The following is a 20,633-nucleotide window of genomic DNA, read 5'->3' as shown; positions in this document are numbered from 1 at the left end:
GCCACAACAAAATGGCATGGTAGAAATGAGAAATCGAACACTACTTGAGATGGTTAGGTCAATGATGGCGCAAGCCAACCTATTATTTTCTTTTTGGGGGATGCACTTTTGATTGCTGCTTATATTCTTAACCGAGTATCCTCTAAAGCATTATCTTCCACCCCATATGAACTTTGGATCGATGAGAAACCCAATTTGAGTAACTTGCGGCCATGGGATTCAACGAGTTTTGATCACGATGTTTTCATAAATATGATAAGTTAGGCCCTAAAGGAAATGAGTCTATCTTTATAAGGTAATCATAACACTCAAAATGGTATGTGCTAATAGATGAACAATCTGATGGAACTATTACTGAGATTGAGTCGCGAGATGTAGATTTCATAGAGGATGAGTTTCCAAGTAGGAGTGAGGTTGATAGGAGTTTGGAACTCCATGAGATTGTGGGTCAAGAGGAATGTGCTTTAAGAGGTCTAGTTGAGAATAAAGAAGAAATTCCTCAAGCTCCTACAAATTGTGAGAGTGATTTGTCTCCGAGTGGGAGCACACTACTTGTATATGAACCACAACAGCCTTAGTTGCGTAGAAGCACGCGTGAAAGTGTTTCTCGTCGTCATTTTGAGATTGAAAGGAAAACGTTTATAGTAGATCCGCAAGATGATAATGAGCCTAGAACAATTTATGAGACTCTCTCGTCTTCTACTAAAGATGAGTGGATGAAAACACTAAAATATGAGATAAAGTCTATGAGGACAAACTAGGTTTGGGATCCTGTAGATCTACTATCAGAGCACAAGGCTATTAGGAACAAATGGGTTCTAAAGGTAAAACACAAGTCGGATGAATCAATAGAAAGGTACAAAGCTCGCTTAGTGGCGAAATTATATACCCAACAGGAGGGTATAAATTATGAGGAAACATTTTCACCAGTAGTGAGGTTTGCCTCAATTCGCCTGATTCTAACTATAGTAGCATACATAGATTTTGAACTTTATCAGATGGACGTTAAGACAACATTTTCAATAGAGAATTAGATGAGGAGATCTATATAGATCAACCCACGAGCTTTTGGTTAAAGGTCAAGAGTGCAAAGTGTGCAAGCTCAAACGATCTATATATGACCTAAAGCAATCATTTAGACAATGATATCTTAGATTTTATCATGTCATTCTCTCGAATGGGTTTACAATGATCACAGAGGATCATTATGTTTATGTTAAAAGGTCTAAGAAAAGTTTCATTATATTGTCATTGTATGTTGACGACATACTATTGGCTGGAAATGATAAATGGTTGATAGTCACCACAAAAGAGTGGTTATCCTTCAATTTTGAGATGAAGGATATGGATGAAGCATAATACATTTTGTGAGTTAAAAATCTATAAAGATTGCTCGAAGAGACTTTTATGTTTGTTCCAACAGACTTACATAAAGAAAGTTCTCGAGCGCTTCCAAATGAGTGGATGTAAACCCATTGACACCCCTATTGCAAGAAGCGATAGCTTGTCCAAAGACTTGTGTCTTAAGACTCAAAGAGAAATGGAAAAGATGGCTCATGTCCCTTATGCTAATGTTGTGGGTAGCCTGATGTATACAATGATGTGTACTCAACCAGACATATGCTATGTAATTGACTTGGTGAGTAGATTCTAATCTAACCCCGGACTAGCTCACTGGAAAACAGTCAAGAGGATTATGAGATATCACAAGAGAACTACGGACTATGTGTTGTGCTATCATGGTTCGGATTTGCGGCTGAGAGGTTTCAGTGATGTTGATTGGGGAAGTGACCTAAATGAGCGCAAATCAATCTCTGGGTATGTCTTTCTACTAAACAATAGTGCCATTACATGAAGCAGTAAGAAAAAACAACCTTATATAGCCTTATCTACCTTGGAGGCAGAGTACATAGCTTGTTCAAGAGAAGTTCAAGAAACTGTTTGGTTACTGAGGTTCCTCAAACATTTAGACATTGGCACGAATACTTCAGATTCAATGACGATATTCTGCAATAGCATGGCAACTCTTGCATATGCTAAGAACTCAAAGCATCATGAAAGAACCAAACACATAGATATCAGTTATCACTACATCAGAGACATGGTAAGGCAAAAGGAAGTGGTCATAAAACACCTTTCTACTAGTCGCATGGTTGCTGATCCCTTAACAACAAGAGATGTTTTTTAGGCTCATGTTAGGAATCTAGGACCGTGTAGATTGTAAATGTAATTTGTGTTTCAAGTGACATTGATATTGAGATGTAACATTTCTTTTGGGATATTAATACAATATGATTCAGTTTTTATATTTGTTGTATTGTGTTTCTAATATACACACAAAAGATATGCTAACAGGCTTAGATCGGCTCACTCACACGAGCGATTGCCTCTGGCGCTTGAGTAATGAGTAGAGATGAGATATTGTATCTCTAGGTACTTGTCTAAAGGGATAAGTTGGTTGATACAAATATATGTCGTCTTAGTGGGAGTTAAGATGAGATCTATTGAAAGGACTAAGCATGGTTATCTCACAATCTATGTAGTTTGTAGTTATCTAGATGCGAGATCCTCTTTGACTCATTGGAGGCAAGCAAATCAAGAAACTCGAGTTAGATGCTTATGGAGCAATCAGACTAAGATCTATACGGTGTTGATATAGACATATGCTCTTTGCAAAGAGAAATTCACCGTAGCATGTCTTCATACTATATGTGTTTATTCGACCAAATGAGAAAGTGAGTAAATGATTTCCTGCTTTCTCACTGTGTGAGTCTTATATTTTTTAAGTGTCATTTATTTACTTTTGACTATGTCATAAGATAGAGGTTGTAATGCATGCTACTTTGGCATGATGTCTATGACCATGATTGATACGGCCTAAAGAGGCTTTGCTGGGAAAGCGGTTCAACCAAAGTTGAATGACATGAGGGCAAATGGAAGACTATTCGACATCGTATCTTCGATTGTGTTTGCCGACGTCGAATTATGACGCTACACATTGGTAGGGACTAAAGTTGTGAACAAATTGAAATGATTTAGAAGTAGTCAAGCATTGTTATGAGTTTTCTGAACTAAAGTGGGTTCGAAAATGCTTGATATGATGCGATCGAATGAGTCTAGGACATGACAAGACACATTATGGATATTACTATGTTGGTCTTCTTAGGGAGAGCTTTGGTGTAGTACTCCCACTTTTCTTTTATAAATGTGTTTGGTGGTCGCAAGACCTATTTACTTGTATGAACAAGATTGAGAATACTAGAAAGATACAGACTTGGGGTTATGCCCATTGTATGCGAGTGAGAGATGTTAGATGGAGGGGTGCCCACGTGGGGTTGATCCCTTCCTCTCCTACATTGTAACGCATTTAAGCCATGCGTTACTTGCTTGTAATGCATGGCTTTAAGCCATGTGTTACTGCCATTTAAATGACAGAATGAACGCTGGCCTTTAAGGCTAGCCGTGTGGGGTGGGCTATATATAATCCCCTCAGTTAGTTTTTTGGATCATCTGAAACACAAAGCTCTCTTTTTTTTTTGTTCTCTTTTATTTAGGCTGTGGATTTGTTGATGTTACAATAGTTTAGACTATGTAGTACACTTCGCCACTAAGATGAGACGCTTGAGATTTGCTAGACTAGATAAACTTGTGAAGCAACTTAATAAGCTGTGCTTGAGGTATTTTTCGATGTACTTTCTTATATATAAAAATACTCTTAATTTAAAATATAGTTGTATAAAAGAAATTATACATATTGAAGGAGATATTCTCATCCCTTCCTTTTGGTTGTGCCTGACCGAGATACTTAAATCCATCCTAACCCGAGTCGCCTATCCTCCAATGAGCTCAAGAACCATCAACACACAGTTGGCCACGAGCCATACAAGACCCTACAGCCCAAGAACCCACAATCATTCAAAGGTGTTATAAAGGAAAGAATTCCTTTGGTTTTAGTTTAATTTTGATAGCCCAATATAATGAGGCTAGAAAAAGAGCAATCGGAAGAGATGGGCATTAAAGCTTAATGCCGAGGGCTAAAAATAAAATGTTTGCTGATTGCTGGAGATCTCATCAATGTCATTAAAAATTGTTTTGAATTTATTTATTTATTTTAATTTTGAACTGATGACGCATGAGTATGTAAAATCAATATGGTAAATAAAACCTACAATATATACTCACCAAGAGAGAAAAAAAATCATATACTCATTAGAGATCGCATCAAACCCACCCTCATTTAGAAGACTACGTTCTTCGTCAGCAATAATTCTTTCTGTTTTTGTGGGCAACATAGATAGTAACATTAAAATAAAGAGAAATTATACTTGCAGTCGTGAGTGTGCAAGTGTCGTGCAATCACTTTAAAAAAAATGAATAAATATGAGACCCACATGAAAAGAAATTAATTTTTTAATAGTAGACCCCACTCTTTTTCAAAACGACTGCATGACGTTTGCGCATTTTACGACTGTATGTAGCATTACTCTAAAATAAAAGGTTGTAAATACTCCAAATAAGTTAATGCAGAACAAGAATCATTGCTAAGATTCTTGTATAGTTTTATAAGATTCTACTTAATGAATCAAAATTTAAAAAAGATTATGCAACTTTTGGATTGTAATAAATTAAAATTTTACTTGTAAACTTATCATTTAATACCATATCACAGAATGATAAGAGAATGATGAATAGATTTTTCTTTAGCAAAACCCCTATTGGAAAATTGAGGAAGAATTGCCATTTTTTTGGGAGAAGAAATTAGATACAAAAAGAGAGAGAGAGAGAGAAAAATGCCCCCATGCAGGATCGAACTACAGACCTTCAGTTTACAAGACTGACGCTCTACCACTGAGCTATAGGGGCTGGCTTACATTCCTTTTGTCGGATATTTTTATAAAATATGTATCTGAGCGCGGCCGAAACCGAAACCGAAACGAGAAGCAGGCTCTTTTATTGGAAAAATTCGAGTGGGGTGGGTTTCAAATTTGCCTCTCTCTCTCTCTCTCTCTCTCTCTCATCGTGCTCGCTTCTAATGGAGGACGCCGACACCTTCGATCCAGTAAAGTCTCAAATGCTAAAGTTGTTATTTCATTTCCATATGTTTGGATTTCTGTTCAGAACTGTGCGTCTGACACTTTGTTCGTTTAATAAATTTGATATGCGTACAGGACCTCATTCATGCCATTTTTAAGCTCGTGTGGAACAGAAGAGCCCTCGGTTTGATACTCTATCTCTATCTCTCTCTATCTCTTTGTCTACACTCATTTCAAATTTTAGTTTGAAATTCGCATCCATTTGCAGAGCGAGAAAGGAACGAAGGCGCTGATGCTTTGGATATCCAGGTATTATTATTCGCTTTGTACTTTCTTTACATTTCATTTGGGGATTTGTAGTGATTCCGTTTGCCATTGAAGTTTCGCACTTGAATACTAGAATTGAATTTTCTCGCGTTGTTCAATATCTTCTTATGAAAGTCGTTGGGTTAAAAATCTTGCCGCCTCTCAGTGTTAAATTTCATTCGACGGTTTTTTATTTTGGAAAAATTTGTACATGTTATAATGAGAGGAAAAATTGTGCTGAGGCCGAACGGATTGGTTGGGGGTAAGGAGTCAGGTTGATAATTGTGTCATAATGGTAGCTAATAACTCAAATCTTAATAACTTGTTATTTTGGTGTTTTTAGAAAAAAATGGCGTTACCATAAAGCTTTTGCTATCTTTTTTATGAGCTATGTTCTTGCGGTGATGCCGTTATATGCTGCTGAACTGTGGAGTTGTCTGTTTGGTTGGTGCAGGTTGGTGCAGGAGCATCCAAAAAAAATCGGCCGACATATGGTATCCTATTGATGGGTTCTTGTGTTTATAATGGATAGATATTTTTGTTTGATTGGCATTCGTGTAGGTTTAATGGTTACCAAATCATTTTAAATGTCATTCTTTTGTATTCAACTTTCTTGATGCAGCTAATGCAAATGCACTCAAGCTGAGCTGTGAACTTCTCCGAATCTTTATCACAGGTTCACCAAACTAAAATGAGATCTTAACACTTAGTTTAGGCCATAGATGTGGCTAAGTTGGCATTTCAATTTTAGAACACTACTGATGAAGACTTTACCTTGATGCAGAGGCGGTGCAGCGTGCTGCTACGATTGCTGAAGCAGAGGGTGTTAGTAAAATTGAAGCAACTCACTTGGAGAGGATTCTCCCTCAGTTACTTTTGGATTTTTAAGGTATCATGGGAAATGCATTTTTTGGGTCTTAGTCTCTTCAGCTGCTCTCTTACCTGCTCAGATATTGGAGATTATTACTTTGTTTTGTTTTGTTTTTCTGATTTCTTGTAAAAGGCAATGCAACTTGGGAGTAGTAGTACAATGTAATGTTTGTGTTAAATAGAGCACCGAATGCACTCTGTTGCATGAGTTGGACAACTTTGCAGATCAACCCGATATAATTCTACTCCACAATGATTCATTTTTGTACTGCTTCCGTTGGTCTTATGTCCACACTCCACGCATTTGAATCTTTGATCTTCCATCTAAAAGGTAGGATTGTTCCCCACTGTCCATGAATTGCATTGTAGCAAATTAATATGACTACTGCACCATAATAAATGCAGTTTCTGCTCTCTTACCTGCGCAGATATTGGAGATTATAACTTTGTTTTGTTTTGTTTTTTTGATTTCTTGTAAAAGGCAATGCAACTTGGGAGTAGTAGTACAATGTAATGTTTGTGTTAAATAGAGCACCGAATGCACTGTCTGTTGCATGAGTTGGACAACTTTGCAGATCAACCCGATATAATTCTAGTCCACAATGATTCATTTTTGTACTGCTTCCGTTGGTCTTATGTCCACACTCCACGTATTTGAATCTTTGATCTTCCATCTAAAAGGTAGGATTGTTCCCCACTGTCCATGAATTGCATTGTAGCAAATTAATATGACTACTGCACCATAATAAATGCAGTTTCGATACCAACAAAATGCTGTTAGAATTTTACTGGTACCACTCAAATTGAGCTTGGTTTAAAACCATGTATCTCTATACAGTATGGTAGCAAGCTTCTCTTTGGGTGGTTTCTTGGAGATAATCATGCTTCCATAGTTCCATATGGATCGCTTTCATTGATTGATTGAGCTCTTTTACTACTGTTTGTTGAAAGCACAAATAGAAACTGAAACTTCATTACCTAAAAATGTCTCAATGTAGAACTCAGTCCACATGAAAGAAGAGAGGAAATATCAGCATGAACTGAAATCGAAAGTTGAGACCACATGGTTGCTGTGGATATTATAAATGATCTACTAATTTCCAAAGACTTACAGTTGATGCTTACTTGCATAGAAAATACGACTAACAGCTTTCAAATCTTCCTGGAGGTTTACCTCGCTGAGCAGTAATAGAAAAAAGCTTTATTTAAAATTCATGATATTTGTATAGCCGATATAACTAATGAGTTTAGTCTCAAGGCTGTAAAATTTTGCACTGGATTATCTCTCCCCATGAGCAATGTCCTTGTGTGATCGTTTTCTTATCATGATCGAGATTGAATATGCTGCTTTTATTTTTTCGAATAATTGTTTAACAGCAACAGAGGTGAAGAATTTTGATGTCTTCTTTCATATACTGGATTATTTGATCAGTATGCCAGTGAAAGTGGTGACAGAAGTGGCCTGCCATTGAGATACTGAGTTGTTGCCATTCATCTTGATAAAGCTAGTAGTGCATCTCATTGTTTTTATGATCCCTTGTATAAAATGAATTTGCAATAGAAATTCATTTCTGTAAATGACCCTCAAGGCTATGTAATTTAGGAATTTAAGATGTCTTTCATGATCCTTAAAATAACTGTATTACTTAGAAACAGAGTGTATTACTAATGAATGGAGAAGTTTGTAATTGAATTATTAGGTCCTGTGTCTAAACTATGAGGAATTTGAAAAATGGGTAAATTTCCTGGTTTGCATTTTTTAGAAGTATGCATAACCGGAACATGCTTAATCATTAGGCCTTTTCCTCAACTTAATCATCAGGGCTTTTTCTTTTTCATCAAGTGAACCTTCTGATCAGTTAATTGAGATAAAAAGTTTTACAATCTTTCCACTTGTCTGTTATAAAGTTTTTTTCCACTAGACAGTTAATTAGAAACAAATATGGAAACATTGGATGGAGTGCTTACCAGTAATACAGACTTTTCAAAGAAATTAGGTAAAATGATCCTTTATGAGCAATTATACTTGTAGCCAAGTGCAATGTATGCCATACTAGACAGACAACATGCTGCAATATTGAGATATAATTGATCTTCTTAAACATTCATTGTTTGTCACATACATAATTATTCTTGAACATCCTGACGCTTATCCTTACATGCATACTTAATGCTTGATCTGAGACAGCATACACCTAATGTCCTTGCTGTTAGGCCTTTGCTTTGGGTCCTCTAGTGTACAGAAGCAAGCAATCTTCAGAACTAAGAGCATTTGGTCCTCAAATCCATTTCCCAGAAGCTTCGAGTCAATTGCTCGTGTAGGATTCTCTGATGTCATCACATTCGTCATCCATTTAATCAAGCTCATCTCATTTGTCTCTTGGAAAAACTGATCAGATGGGAGCTTTCCCATCACCAAGACCCCTAGCATCACCCCAAAGCTGTAGATGTCACACCTGTCTGTGAACTTCAGTGTTTGGTGGTATTCCGGTGCTATATAACCAACAGTTCCGGCAACATTGGAAGTTGAGATATGAGTATTAGCATCGGGCATTGCTTTTGCAAGTCCGAAATCCGCAATTCGAGCTTCCATGTCATCATCTAGCAGTATATTTGCCGGCTTGAGATCTCTGTGAATTATTCGTGGGCTGTGGCTCATGTGAAGATACTCAAGCCCTGCTGCAATTCCCAGTGCAATCCTGTGTCGAGCAAGCCAGTCCAATTCTTTAATCCCTCTTGAAACATCATTCAGCATGTCCTGTAAACTACCATTCTTCATGTGTTCATACACGAGGAGATGGCAATCAGGGCGACTCAGATGGGCCAACAGAGGAAGAAGATTCCGGTGTCTAATTTGACCGACTGTGTTTATCTCTGATCGAATTTGACGCATTTTCTTGTTCAGAAGCTTACTGTCTTCCTCTGTCAATTCTGCCGCATCTTTTGGAGGTTGAGTTATCTTCTTTATGGCAATCATTTTCCCGTCGCTTCCGGGCAATTCAGCCTTGTAAACCTCTCCACAACCTCCTCTTCCTATGATTTCCAACGAGGCTAGGCCATCTTCTTTCTCCAAGAATGCTAAGTCCTCTGCTTTCTTTATCAAAGGACTAAAGATTGAAGGGCTTTGTTCCTTCCCTTTACTTCTTACCGAAGCCAAGATCAGCTTAAAGAGCAACGAAAAGGCGAACCCAGATATACTTCCTACCAGTGCTCCGGCCAGAAATCCGAATATCCACCCACTTAGCTTCCTTTTATCTTTCTTGCGTTTGTGGGTTGGTACCGCCGGAGAAGGAGCTGGGCCACCAAAGGTAGCAGCTGTGCTTGCAGATGGTGCAACGGCAGAAGTAGTATTGCTTTTTCCAGTTGAATTCTCAGCCAAGATGTAACGTTTTGGAACATCGGATGCCGAGTACTCGAGCTGGTTCATCAATGGCGCTGAACCTTCAAGTAACGGGTTTCCTGAGAAGTTGAGGAATCTGAGATTACGAAACGAACGAACGGATGCTGGAATTTTCCCGGTGAAGAGATTATCCGCCAGAGAGAGATTTTCCAAATTTGGAAAATACTTTAAGAAACTCAAGTCGCCAGAGAACTTGTTAGAAGCGAGATTGAGGGCTTGAAGGCGTAAAAGCGAGGACAATTCGCTCGGGATTTCCCCGGAAAACCGGTTGTTCTGGAGGTTCAGAATTTCCAGTTTCCGGCAATCAACTAATTGGGATGGCATTTGGTCAACGAGCTGGTTGTGAGGAAGAGATAGCTCTTTGAGCTCAGAGAGACTACCGATCGCCGGGGACAGAAACCCGGCGAGGTGTTGCGATTCAAAGACGAGTCTAGTGATTCTGAGCTCATGGATGCTGTTGTTGGAGAGCCTCTCACAGAAAACACCAGGAAGTTTGCATGGTTTTGCAGAGAGGTAATGTTGAGAGTTAAGGCCCAAGTCTGTACGGAGGATTGAGAGGGCTTTAAGATCCGAAGGGTTGAGAGTCAATCTAGAATGAGCGAGGAGGAAGAAGGAGAAGAGAGTGAGAACGGATATTTGAGCTTTACTGCCACCGGTTGCCATTTCCGGCGACGGCGAGGCAGTGGGTGTACGATGCTCAATATAGCTCTCGTTGGTTGGTCGTAGTACAATTTTCTTGACTTTATAGGCGCCCGCCGTTTGGAAAACTTGGGATTCGGGCTTTCTTTAATAAAATATTTATTATTAAAAAATTATTATTATTATTTTTAATTTTTTTTAACGTAAATCATGTATTTATTTAATTTTTTAAAACAATTATATAACGTTTGTACATTTTATAATTATAAATATTATTATTTTTTTAAAATCTAATGTTATATTATAGAGGAGAGAATACTCTCATCCAGCATTATTAACTTGCTTACATAATCATTCATTTTTACGGTATAATATGCTATGATAGATGAAAATAATGAAAATATCATGCGGTGGATCTTTGAGGCTACAGTAATAATTGGTACAAACGAATAAAATTAGGATTATTGTATATTTTTTTCTAACCCAATTATATTTTTTTAAATAAATATTTCAAATTACAAAAAGGTGTCGAGTGGAGGACTGTTGCAATCACCCTTAAATATATATTTAGATCAAGTGCTAAACAAACAAAGAAATGTTAAAAGTTGGGTAAGTTCGGGTTAGCAGTGGTCTTAAACTATGGGTTTTTTTTTTACCAATAGACTGTTATATGGATTAAAAGGATAAATTTGAGAACAGTCAAAGTCTTCAATTTGGAAACTGACTCGAAACACACGTCTTTGATTTAATTTTCTAACTTGGACGAAGTGAGTTTCAAGGAAACTCAAATGTTTGTTCCAACTTCTAACTGGTGGAGGGAGGGGGAAAGGAGGATTGTTTTGTTGGACGAAACCTATTCAGCAAAGATTGCATGTGTATAAATAGTATCGGATACCGCAATGGATTTTGTTGGTGAGTAATGTTATATGGATTAGGATGTGTAAATCCCTCTCTTTTTAAGGATAAACAGGAATTGTCAAAATTGACTGTCTTCAACTAGAATCGGTTGAAACTAGTGTAGTCAGTCAATAATCTAAATTAATAGAAATCGATGTCGGTCAGTTTGGTTCTAGACTGGTGAATCGACTAATATAATATTTATATTTATTTTATTCTTATATAAAATGGCACCGTTTAACTTAAGTGAGTTAAACAGTGTCGTTTTACACCTATGTTTTTAAAAAATAATAAAAATGACGTTGTATGATTTAATATACCAAACGATATCGTTTTGGGTTAGGACTTCCTCGTTTCTCATCTCCTAGATCTCTCTCGACTGTCCCTCCAGCCTTCATCTGACTTTCCACCTCGCCTCGTTGTCCCATGCCTCTCTCTCTCTCTCTCTCTCTCTCTCTCTCATCTAGTAATCAACGAGTCAATGTCGTCGTGTGTACCCCCATAAGTGGTAATTCCCAAAATTGATTAGTATGTGGTGCCTTGTGAGTTTATCTCTTGTAATTGATGCATGATGAGTTCATGTTGTATTTAGTATCTGGCGCTCCACTGGTAAAGTCAAAATCGATTGGAAAATCACTGAATCGACCGGAATTGGCCCGTCTGGTTTTCTCTCCTTTAGTCAGTTGGTTCAACCGATTTTATACAAATAAAAAACTTATCAAACTAAACTGAACCAACTGGTTAGATTTTCAGCCCTACCTTATTTGAAAAATAGTGAGACCCATTATTAAAAAGTGAGTTTTTTTATATAGATTTTAAATTTGTCTATTTTTTTTAAAGAAATACGTGAAACTTGTACTTTTAATATCGACGATAATATTTATATAAAACAATAGCATAAATGTGTTGGCACTGCAGTGATTAATTGCCTCTTTCTTCCTATCATATTAAGAATACCAAATAATTGAGTGAAATTAATATACATAAATTATAGCAATATTATTATTTGTCAGGACCATTAGTGACAGCTTCAAAACTCCAAAAATGTTAGTCTTTACAAATCCAAGATTTCTCTTCTGCATCATTATCAAGTGAAGGATTTTAAAGTATTAATTCTTTAAACCCTTTAATTAGGACGTAGCTTAATGGTTACAGGACGAGTTCGGGATAAACTGTATATTCGGGTATCTAGGACTTGATTAGTGGGAGAGTGTAAATATATTTCAAAATTCATTTTCTAATAATAAGGCCATGTTTGGATTAGAGGGGGGTTCCATTAAGGTCAAAGATGATCTACTCCCAAATAAACAAGTCTTATTCTACTTATCATAAATATCAAAAGTTCAAAAAATAATATTCTAAACAAATTTTTTAAAAGAAAAAAAAATAAAAACCAGCAACCACCTCGTAGTGGGGTGGTGGCCGCAACCGGATGGCCAGCCTGGTCACAGACGACCCAATTTCTACCTCCACGTGGCCGCCATTGCCCATGGCTGCCATTAAATAAAAATTATTTTTTACCATTCATACAACATCTCAAAACATAATCTCAAACTCATTTTACAATTATTTATAAATTTTTATTTCTATCTCATCCTACTCAAATTTTGAGTTGGATTGAAATAGTTTATAAATTATAAAATAAGAGTTGAATTATTTATTATATTTTAAGTAAAAATTTAAAATTTTAAAAAAATTATAATAATAAGATAAAATAAGATTAATTAAAATAAATTTTAAATACAAACAACGCCTAAGTGCTCCATTACCTACTCAACAAAAACATGAAAAGAATTATCAGCAGCCTTTCTTTATATTATTTTTTTGTGGGGCCCGATGGAACCCATTCCTAACGCATAATATATATATATATATATATATATATATATGTATAATAATCCAGTCAAGTCAATTCCAAAAAGAAGGCAATTTGTACATTGTTTAATTTATTTTTTGTTTTTCTCCTAATTAATCAAATACCATTTGCAATCTTCTGACAAGTCTTTGAGTCAAGTCAACAAAAAGCAAGGAAGACTTTTCAGCCAATTTGGGCCCTCGGATGACATTCATATGTATATATTTAATGGCTTGAAATTGACAGCCAGTATTCCCAGAAAAAGATAGATCGAATTGTCTTTATGCGAAAAAAAATCCGGTCTTCGAATATTAATAATTAGGAAAATTTACTCGAAATATATCTATTTATTCAGTTTTTTCGATGCACTAATTGCATGAAAATTATGTTATTCATGGTCCTAATTATTTCTTCTATTTAATATTCATATACCACATATTTAACAAAAAAAAAAAAGATAAAAAAAATTATAAATAGCATGTGGTGTACGTGAGGATGATGAGAATAATTTTTCATTATAAAAACAAGAATTTACAAAATATACTTTTACTATATGAAATGATAGAGCTACTGAAAAATTGTACACCTATTTTGTACCTTTTTTTAAATTTTTTTTATTTAATGATTTAGGAACTGTTTTTTTAATGATTTTGTGATTTTTTTTTAATTTTTAAAAATTTTTAATGGGTTCAAAAAATGTATAAAAAAATAGAAAAAAAAAAGTTTACCCTACTCGTAGAAAAAAGGTGTAAAAATTTCTATGCCCTGGAACTGGTCTTTGAATATAAAGAGTTAAATGTTCTATAAAAAAAGGCCCTAAGATAGTCGTAAAAAACAATGGGTCAGATGAGGCGGAACTTTAACTTGGGGGCTGGGGCCAAGTAGTGATGGCATACTGCCCATGTTGAATTTCTAATATATAGTACTTCAATGTTGATCAACCTTAATTCATGCATTTTTTTTTTAAATAATTCCTTGAGATATTAGCCGGCAGATCATAATTTGAGTAATGTAACTATGTCTTTTAATTTTATAAGAAATTATATTTACAGTCTAAAATGTGTAATCTTTGCGTACTTCCTTTAAAAAAGATAGATAAATATGAGATTCAAATAAAAAAATTATTTTTTTAATGGTAGTCTCCACTTTTTTTTTTTCAAAAGATGTAAACAAAGACTGCATACTTTAGGACTATATATATCATTATCCTTAATTTATACCACTCATTATGTTGTGGCACCATAATGTGATGCCACGTGACTTATAAAAAAAATCTTAAAACACAAACATAAAAGGGTAGAGAGAATCTAGAATTTTATTCTTCATCTTTTTGTGTATTTTGGTACTGTTTTGTTTTGAATATATATTTTTTTAAATTTTTCAATGAGACACGTGGAACCATATTGTCATGCCACATCAACGAAGTAAAGTGAATGATATAAATTAAGGAGCATAATAGCGTTACTTGAATAATCTACTTAAGGGAAAAAAATGTTGTAAATTAAAATGGGGGTGTTTGAGAAGTTCAAAGGACTAATTAAATAATACCAGATACAATTGTGGAGTGTGCAAATGCCGCTCAATATTTTCGAAAAAGAGTGGGGTTCACTATTAAAAAATTAGTTTTTCTTCACATGAGTCTTGTATTTACTCATTTTTTTCAAAGGAATTACGCGACGCTTGCGTATTCCAGACTCAAATATCATTTCTCATTAAATAAAGAGAACTACTACTATGCCACCCTAATTATACTGTGACTTTGCCCCATTGACGGGGCACCACCACTTAGTGCCAAGTGATTTATTAAAATATATATATATATATATATACACACACACACACACATATATTCAAAACAAAATGGCGTTCGAAAATACAAAAAAATGAATATTGAAACTCTAAGATCTCTCTACCACTTTAATGTTTGCATTTTTAATTTTTTCTCAATCTTTTTAATAAACCACGTGCATGGCACCACATGATGGGACCACGTCAATGGAGCAAAGTGAACAGCATAATTGGGGCGCCATAGTTGCATTTCTCTCCTTTATATATATATATATATATAGAAAAACACTTCATTTCATAAAGGCATAACACCTTGAGATAGGTTACAGTAGTGTTGATTAATGAAAATTACATTCTCAATGATAGGAGGAACACTATTCTACCAAATAAACATATCTTCTATGGACCAGACATGTCTTGCAAGTTGATGGGCAGCCTCATTTGTGAATCTGCTGTTATGCTGAATACTGCACTAAGGAAAAGTTTGCATCAAATCTTTTACATCTGCTACCACAGATCTTATAGCTGCATTGGACTCAGATGATCTGTTAACCTCTTCTACAAGGAACAAACAATCACTTTCGATAATCAGCTTAGGGATACCCAACCTCATGCACATTGAAGCCCTCTCAATAATGCCACAGCTTCAACTTGTTCTGGTTCCAGAAAAACAGTTTCAACTCTACTAGCTGCCATGAGTACTTCACCCATGTGGTTCCTCAGAACAACACCCATACCAGTTTTGTTTAAATCAAAGAAGAGAGCCCCATAAATATTTAGCTTAGGAGAGTCTTCTGGAGGGGGAGACCATTTGTACAACAGGTTTTTAGAATTAGGAAGCCCTAATTGATGCCTACCCATAGCACTATGCAACTTCTTGGTAAAAGCAAAGCCAATAACTTGCTGAGGTGGTAAAGCAATCTGTTCATGAATCATCTTGTTCCTTCTAAACCAAAAAGCCCAAACCATCAAGAAAAAAATCAGCCAGTTCCTCAGTAGAGCCTTTGAATAGAATATCCATTGCAATAGTGACAAAAGATCTGATTTGGCCTCCATTTTGAAAAACAGAAAACCTGCGTATTAAAAAATCATGGATGGAAAGGCATAATATCAACACATGCCTCAAGTCCTCAATTGGATGTTGAAAAAAACAACATTGCCCCTCAATGTCCATTTTTCTCTTAATCAGAATGGCCTTAGTTGTTAAACTGTCTTTACATGCCCTCCAAGCAAAAACCTTAACCTTACGGGAAACTTTTAACTTCCATGGAGCAGTCTAGAATTTTTTCATCAAAGCCCCATTAGAGGACTCCCTATGTTCAGATTCCAAGCAAGTTTTAAAGAATCTGTAAGCACTTTGACAGAAAAAGATCCTGACTTCTCATGTTCCCACATCCACTGATCTATTGCTCCAGTATGACTAGGATGCAATATGATAATAGCATCCACAATGTTTGGATTGAATAGAGCTCTAACTTTAGCAATGTCCCACCATTTAGTACTTGGATCAATAAGAGATAAACTTGATTGTCCAATTGACAAAGTTGCTCAATACTCTGCTCATCTCCCAATTCTTGTCTCAAATTTTGAAATCCAGGTATCCAAGCATCATTCAAAATATGTATTTCTCTTAAATGAAACAGCATTAGCAAGTTTCTCGAAGTTTGATCTTGATTTTGATTTTGATTTTTGTCAATGAGGTAAATCCATGCAATCACATCTTTACACGTGGCATGAAGAAGCTAACTAGGTATTGGGTTGGACATATATTTGCATCGTAGTGACCATCGATCCATTTATTTATCTATCTATATATATATATACACATATGCGTTGGTGAGAATTTTGATTAATCTCTAATTAGATTAAACTGATCATGGATAAAATATAGTATACACACACACACACACACACACACACACTAATGTATGTTACTCAATTTGTTGATGACGTGTTTCCTACTCCTAGGCTAAGTTCCAACAACTCGAGTCGGGTCTTGCTATCTACGATATAGAGACAAAAGTGGGCTCGGTGGTGGTCTAGAGAATCTCCGATGCCAAATTCAGTCTTCTTCCTTGGAGAATTATAGTAGAAACAGAGTGTTTAGAGAGATTATTCTTACATGGAGTCTAGCTTTTATACGAAGTATTCGGGGAACATCCCATACCCTATGTCATGGGTCTGCGTCATGCCCATAGTTGCCAGGCCACGATCTTTAATGCAGCGTTTCTTTTGAGGTGGCACCATTAATGCGTCGTGTCTCCCTGGATGGCGTCTCGATGGTAGGCGACTAATGCAGTCACTTCCCGTCCCCATCGTCAGGGAATGGAGGGTTGTCCATGTTCTCTGTTCACTTGCCGACGTAGATCTTTAAATGTTAGGTGTTACAAGAGGGTGTTAGGGTTGGCGTGTCCAATCTGTACCTCCCAAGTCCGGGACTTGTTTCCTGCGTGAGAGTATCCCATTTTCTCTAGTACAACTTTTGGGTTGAGTTTTGTGTTGGTGATTCTTGGTCCCATAGGAGGGGAGCAATTCAGGCCAAGATGGGCTTTAGTTTCTCACCTAGGCCCAATCCGATGAGGGGATGAGAATATCCCTTCTAGTTACCAAAGACTGCGATAAAGGTTTAAAGACCAGGTTGCACATCCGTGCAAAAGTGGCAGAAATGAATGACTGAGATGCTCCCGAGTCAAACAAAGTGCAAGCATAATAATCATACAGTCGAACTCTACCGAAAAAGATTTAAAACTACTAATCAAATCTAACAAAACAAAACACCCAGTAAAGTAACTTCAAATGATTGGATAGAAATCTATACCTGTGATGACTCTAGCATTTTGGGTTTCCTGAGCTTCATCATCTACCTCACCAAGTGTCACTGCGTAGACCCTAGCTTGAACAGTTGGTCTTGGGATAGTCCTCCCACCACGGTAACCGCCTCGGTTTGCCTGCATCATGGTAGGGCAGTTGAGAGCAAGATGTCCCGTTTGCCCGCATCTGAAACACTGAATCCCAGACATGTGGCACTCGCCGACATGCGACCTATTGCATTTGCCACATACTGGCGCTCGTCCCCCCATTCATACTCCCGTGGCCATCTGCGGTCGGGCCTCAGTCCAGGAAACTAACTTAGGTGCAGATCCCGAACTACTTCCTTCCCCGAAAACTCTTCTCTTTTGACCGATTGGAGCAGCAACAGGATCAATAAACTCCCGCTCTGCAATCAAAGCAACCTCCACTAGTTGCTGAAAGGTCGGAATTTGCAAACAAGCAACCTGTCTACGGATCTCTCGCCGTAGACCCTCTTGAAATCGCTCGATCTGCATCTCCTCTGTAGCAATCAAATGTGTAGCAAACTTCCCGAGTTCTATAAACTTCCGGGCATACTGCTCGACCGTCATCTCCCCTTGCACTAAATTGTTAAACTCTCGTGCCTTTTGTTTCCTCATAGTGCTCTGGAAGAAACGATCATTGAATTCCTTTTTAAAACGCGGCCAAGATATCGCTACAATTGATCCTAACTCCATTTCCAGAAGCTCCCGCTTGGTCCCCCACCAAGCAGTTGCGTCACCTTATAGCAGGTAACTTGCGTATAACACCTTCTGAGTTTCAGTACACCCACAAATCTCAAACGTTTTTTTCGAGATCACTAATCCACCTCCCAGCACGAAGTGGATCCTCTTGTCCAGAAAAAGCAGGGGTTCTATGAGCTAAAAAACATTCATACGAACAACCGTTCTGTTGCTCCCTTTGCGGCGGAAAATTCTGTTGAAGAAATTCTGTCATACGGGTTAAAGCTCTAGCCATGGCGAGATTCCCATCAGTACGAGACAAGTTGTTCTCAGGTTCCGGATGTGGCATTCCTGATCGGTCCATCTTTATGATAAAACGCGTCTTTTAAAAATCGATATTTAATAAATAAGTTAAAATACAATAAAATTTTCTGGTACTACACATAGGTATTTTTACGGTTTTACCTAGAGCCAGACTGCTTTGATACCACCTGTGGCGCCCTCGACCCCCACGTGTTATTTTTGTGGAGTTCGTGACACCGGGATGATGACCACACGGATCACGCACCCCAACGACCAGTGCTCAAAGTGTGTACAACATGCAATAAATGTACACAATAATATTCGCAGCGGAGAAAATAAAATGTCTTTCTTTATTAAGTACCATAATTGTTCAAAAAGCAATAAAATAACTTTACAAGAATTTTACAGTCTTCCAACAGATAATTTAAAGAAAACAAATAACATAAGGAAAACAAATCCCAAAATGCTGAACAACATATCAGCAACTTAAGCTTCTGGCGGAATCGGTCATTCGGGTTTATACTCGGGTTCTGCGTCAAACTCTACGTCACCATAAAACGAAATCGTAGGGTAAAACACCACAATGAGATTATGACATCTCAGCAAGTAATTAATCAAAACAACACCTAAGAGATTTAAAATACATTTATATAACCACGTGTCCTCATACGGACAGAATAACAACCCACATTCAATTTCCTAAAAATACCATTTTTATACTCACACCAAAAATCCCATTTTTGGTCCCGACCATAATTATTACAAAATTACGCATGCACCACGGTCTCCCTTATGGACCGTCCGCACACCCTGGCTCTCTTTCTTCACATCACGGGTAACGTCCGTGCATGAGACTTCGTAATGAGCGATGCCTAGTTTCGCGCCCAGCGCGTACATGGCCAAGCATCCTCTAACATCGCTAGCCAAAAGGTCATGGAATCGGTAAGAGAGCGTTACCGTCTCGTCCATTCCCGTCATCGCCCTGCGACAACTCAGGGGATGTTACGTCAGTCTGTTATGCTCCTGAGTGATCAGAGGAGCTCCACCGAGATAATACCCCATCTCGACTTGGGGTCGTGATACACACGCACCCACATATTCAGTCACCAATGCAAACAGACCACTTGACATCACATCACATTTTTAATAAAAATCATAAATATACAGTTCAATCATTTAATAGGAATATACAATTAAAATAATTCATTTATAAAAATAATCATTTATTTACAATTTCACCATTTCACAATACAAGTCAAACCCCGTCCTCTAAACCGGCCCAAGGCCCAATTCCAACAATTACAACAGTTACAACCCAACGCTTTAAAGGCCCATGGCCCAAATCCAACAGATCATTACAATCAACAGTTACAACAGAAATGACAGTTTACAAAATACAATTACAACAACTTTATTAATAAAACTGAGAAATTACATACACACGAAGATGTGTATTTATGAAAGATCAAGCGAAAGAGCGCTTGCTCAAGGTGGTGGCTCAGCGGCGGCACACGACGGAGCTCACGGAAAAACAGTACCAAAAAGGCCTCTCAATTCACGGATTGGGTCAATTTACAAGCGGATGGAAATTCAACTCACTACAACCCAACAATTTCTCCAAGAAACCGAGTAAAATTTCACAATTTTAGAATCGAATAGAGCTCGGCAGAACAACACAAGCTCACGGTTTCACTAACAAATATACAGAACAAATCTCAGACACCAAGAAATGCGGTAAACTTAAGCGAGAGAGTAGATGAGGATTTTCAGAACATTTAATTTGCTGAAGTCGTGGCCTTTAAATAGGCCAAGAGTGGCGGTTTGAAGCGCCTTGTGTCGCACGGGTAGAAGAAGAGAAAACGACAGTGGAAGAGACGTGTGATGGTGCATGATGCAGAAAACACCGCAGCTCGACACGGGGAAAGCCATGGAAGAAGAAGGTGGTGGCCGCGTGGAGCAACGGATTGACAGCAAGCTTTCAGAAACTCTAGCCGAATGACACCAAGAAGAAAAAGGAAGATGGAGGTGGC

General features: G+C 37.3%; 2 protein-coding genes, 1 long non-coding RNA gene and 1 other non-coding gene across 7 annotated transcripts in view; 1 reads left to right on the top strand and 3 right to left on the bottom strand.

Moving 5' to 3' along the window:
• LOC121236938 overlaps positions 1 to 20,046 on the bottom strand; it is a 30,154-nt gene extending 10,108 nt beyond the window's left edge. The window contains exon 1 of the long non-coding RNA XR_005934847.1: positions 19,879 to 20,046. This is a non-coding gene — a long non-coding RNA (uncharacterized LOC121236938). The remainder of the gene's footprint in view (positions 1 to 19,878) is intronic.
• On the bottom strand, positions 4,792 to 4,863 carry TRNAT-UGU. The gene has a single exon. It is a non-coding gene; the product is annotated as a tRNA-Thr (tRNA).
• LOC121236937 (protein MHF2 homolog) lies at positions 4,983 to 7,908 on the top strand. 4 transcript variants are annotated; one of them, XR_005934846.1, is made up of 7 exons: positions 4,983 to 5,059; positions 5,169 to 5,217; positions 5,302 to 5,342; positions 5,794 to 5,833; positions 5,962 to 6,015; positions 6,124 to 6,289; positions 6,638 to 7,908. XR_005934846.1 is itself a non-coding variant. In XM_041133458.1 (7 exons), the coding sequence occupies exons 1-6, from the start codon at positions 5,033 to 5,035 to the stop codon at positions 6,225 to 6,227; spliced, it is 315 nt and encodes a 104-aa protein (XP_040989392.1). In that variant the 5' UTR covers positions 4,983 to 5,032; the 3' UTR covers position 6,228; positions 7,642 to 7,908. The 4 variants fall into 4 exon arrangements, 3 of the variants coding, with proteins under 3 accessions (XP_040989392.1, XP_040989391.1, XP_040989393.1); XM_041133458.1 differs by having other exon boundaries at positions 6,124 to 6,228; positions 7,642 to 7,908; XM_041133457.1 differs by having other exon boundaries at positions 6,124 to 6,228; positions 7,587 to 7,908.
• Positions 8,219 to 10,342, bottom strand: LOC121236935 (leucine-rich repeat receptor-like serine/threonine/tyrosine-protein kinase SOBIR1). The gene has a single exon (XM_041133455.1). The coding sequence runs from the start codon at positions 10,270 to 10,272 to the stop codon at positions 8,377 to 8,379; it is 1,896 nt and encodes a 631-aa protein (XP_040989389.1). The 5' UTR covers positions 10,273 to 10,342; the 3' UTR covers positions 8,219 to 8,376.
• Positions 20,047 to 20,633: the final 587 nt, after the last annotated feature.

This window comes from Juglans microcarpa x Juglans regia, chromosome 6S (genome assembly GCF_004785595.1).
Source record: "Juglans microcarpa x Juglans regia isolate MS1-56 chromosome 6S, Jm3101_v1.0, whole genome shotgun sequence".
NCBI classification, from domain to species: Eukaryota; Viridiplantae; Streptophyta; class Magnoliopsida; order Fagales; family Juglandaceae; genus Juglans; species Juglans microcarpa x Juglans regia.
The sequence above is the reverse complement of the archived record's forward strand: the minus strand, read 5'-3'. Positions and strand labels throughout refer to the sequence as shown.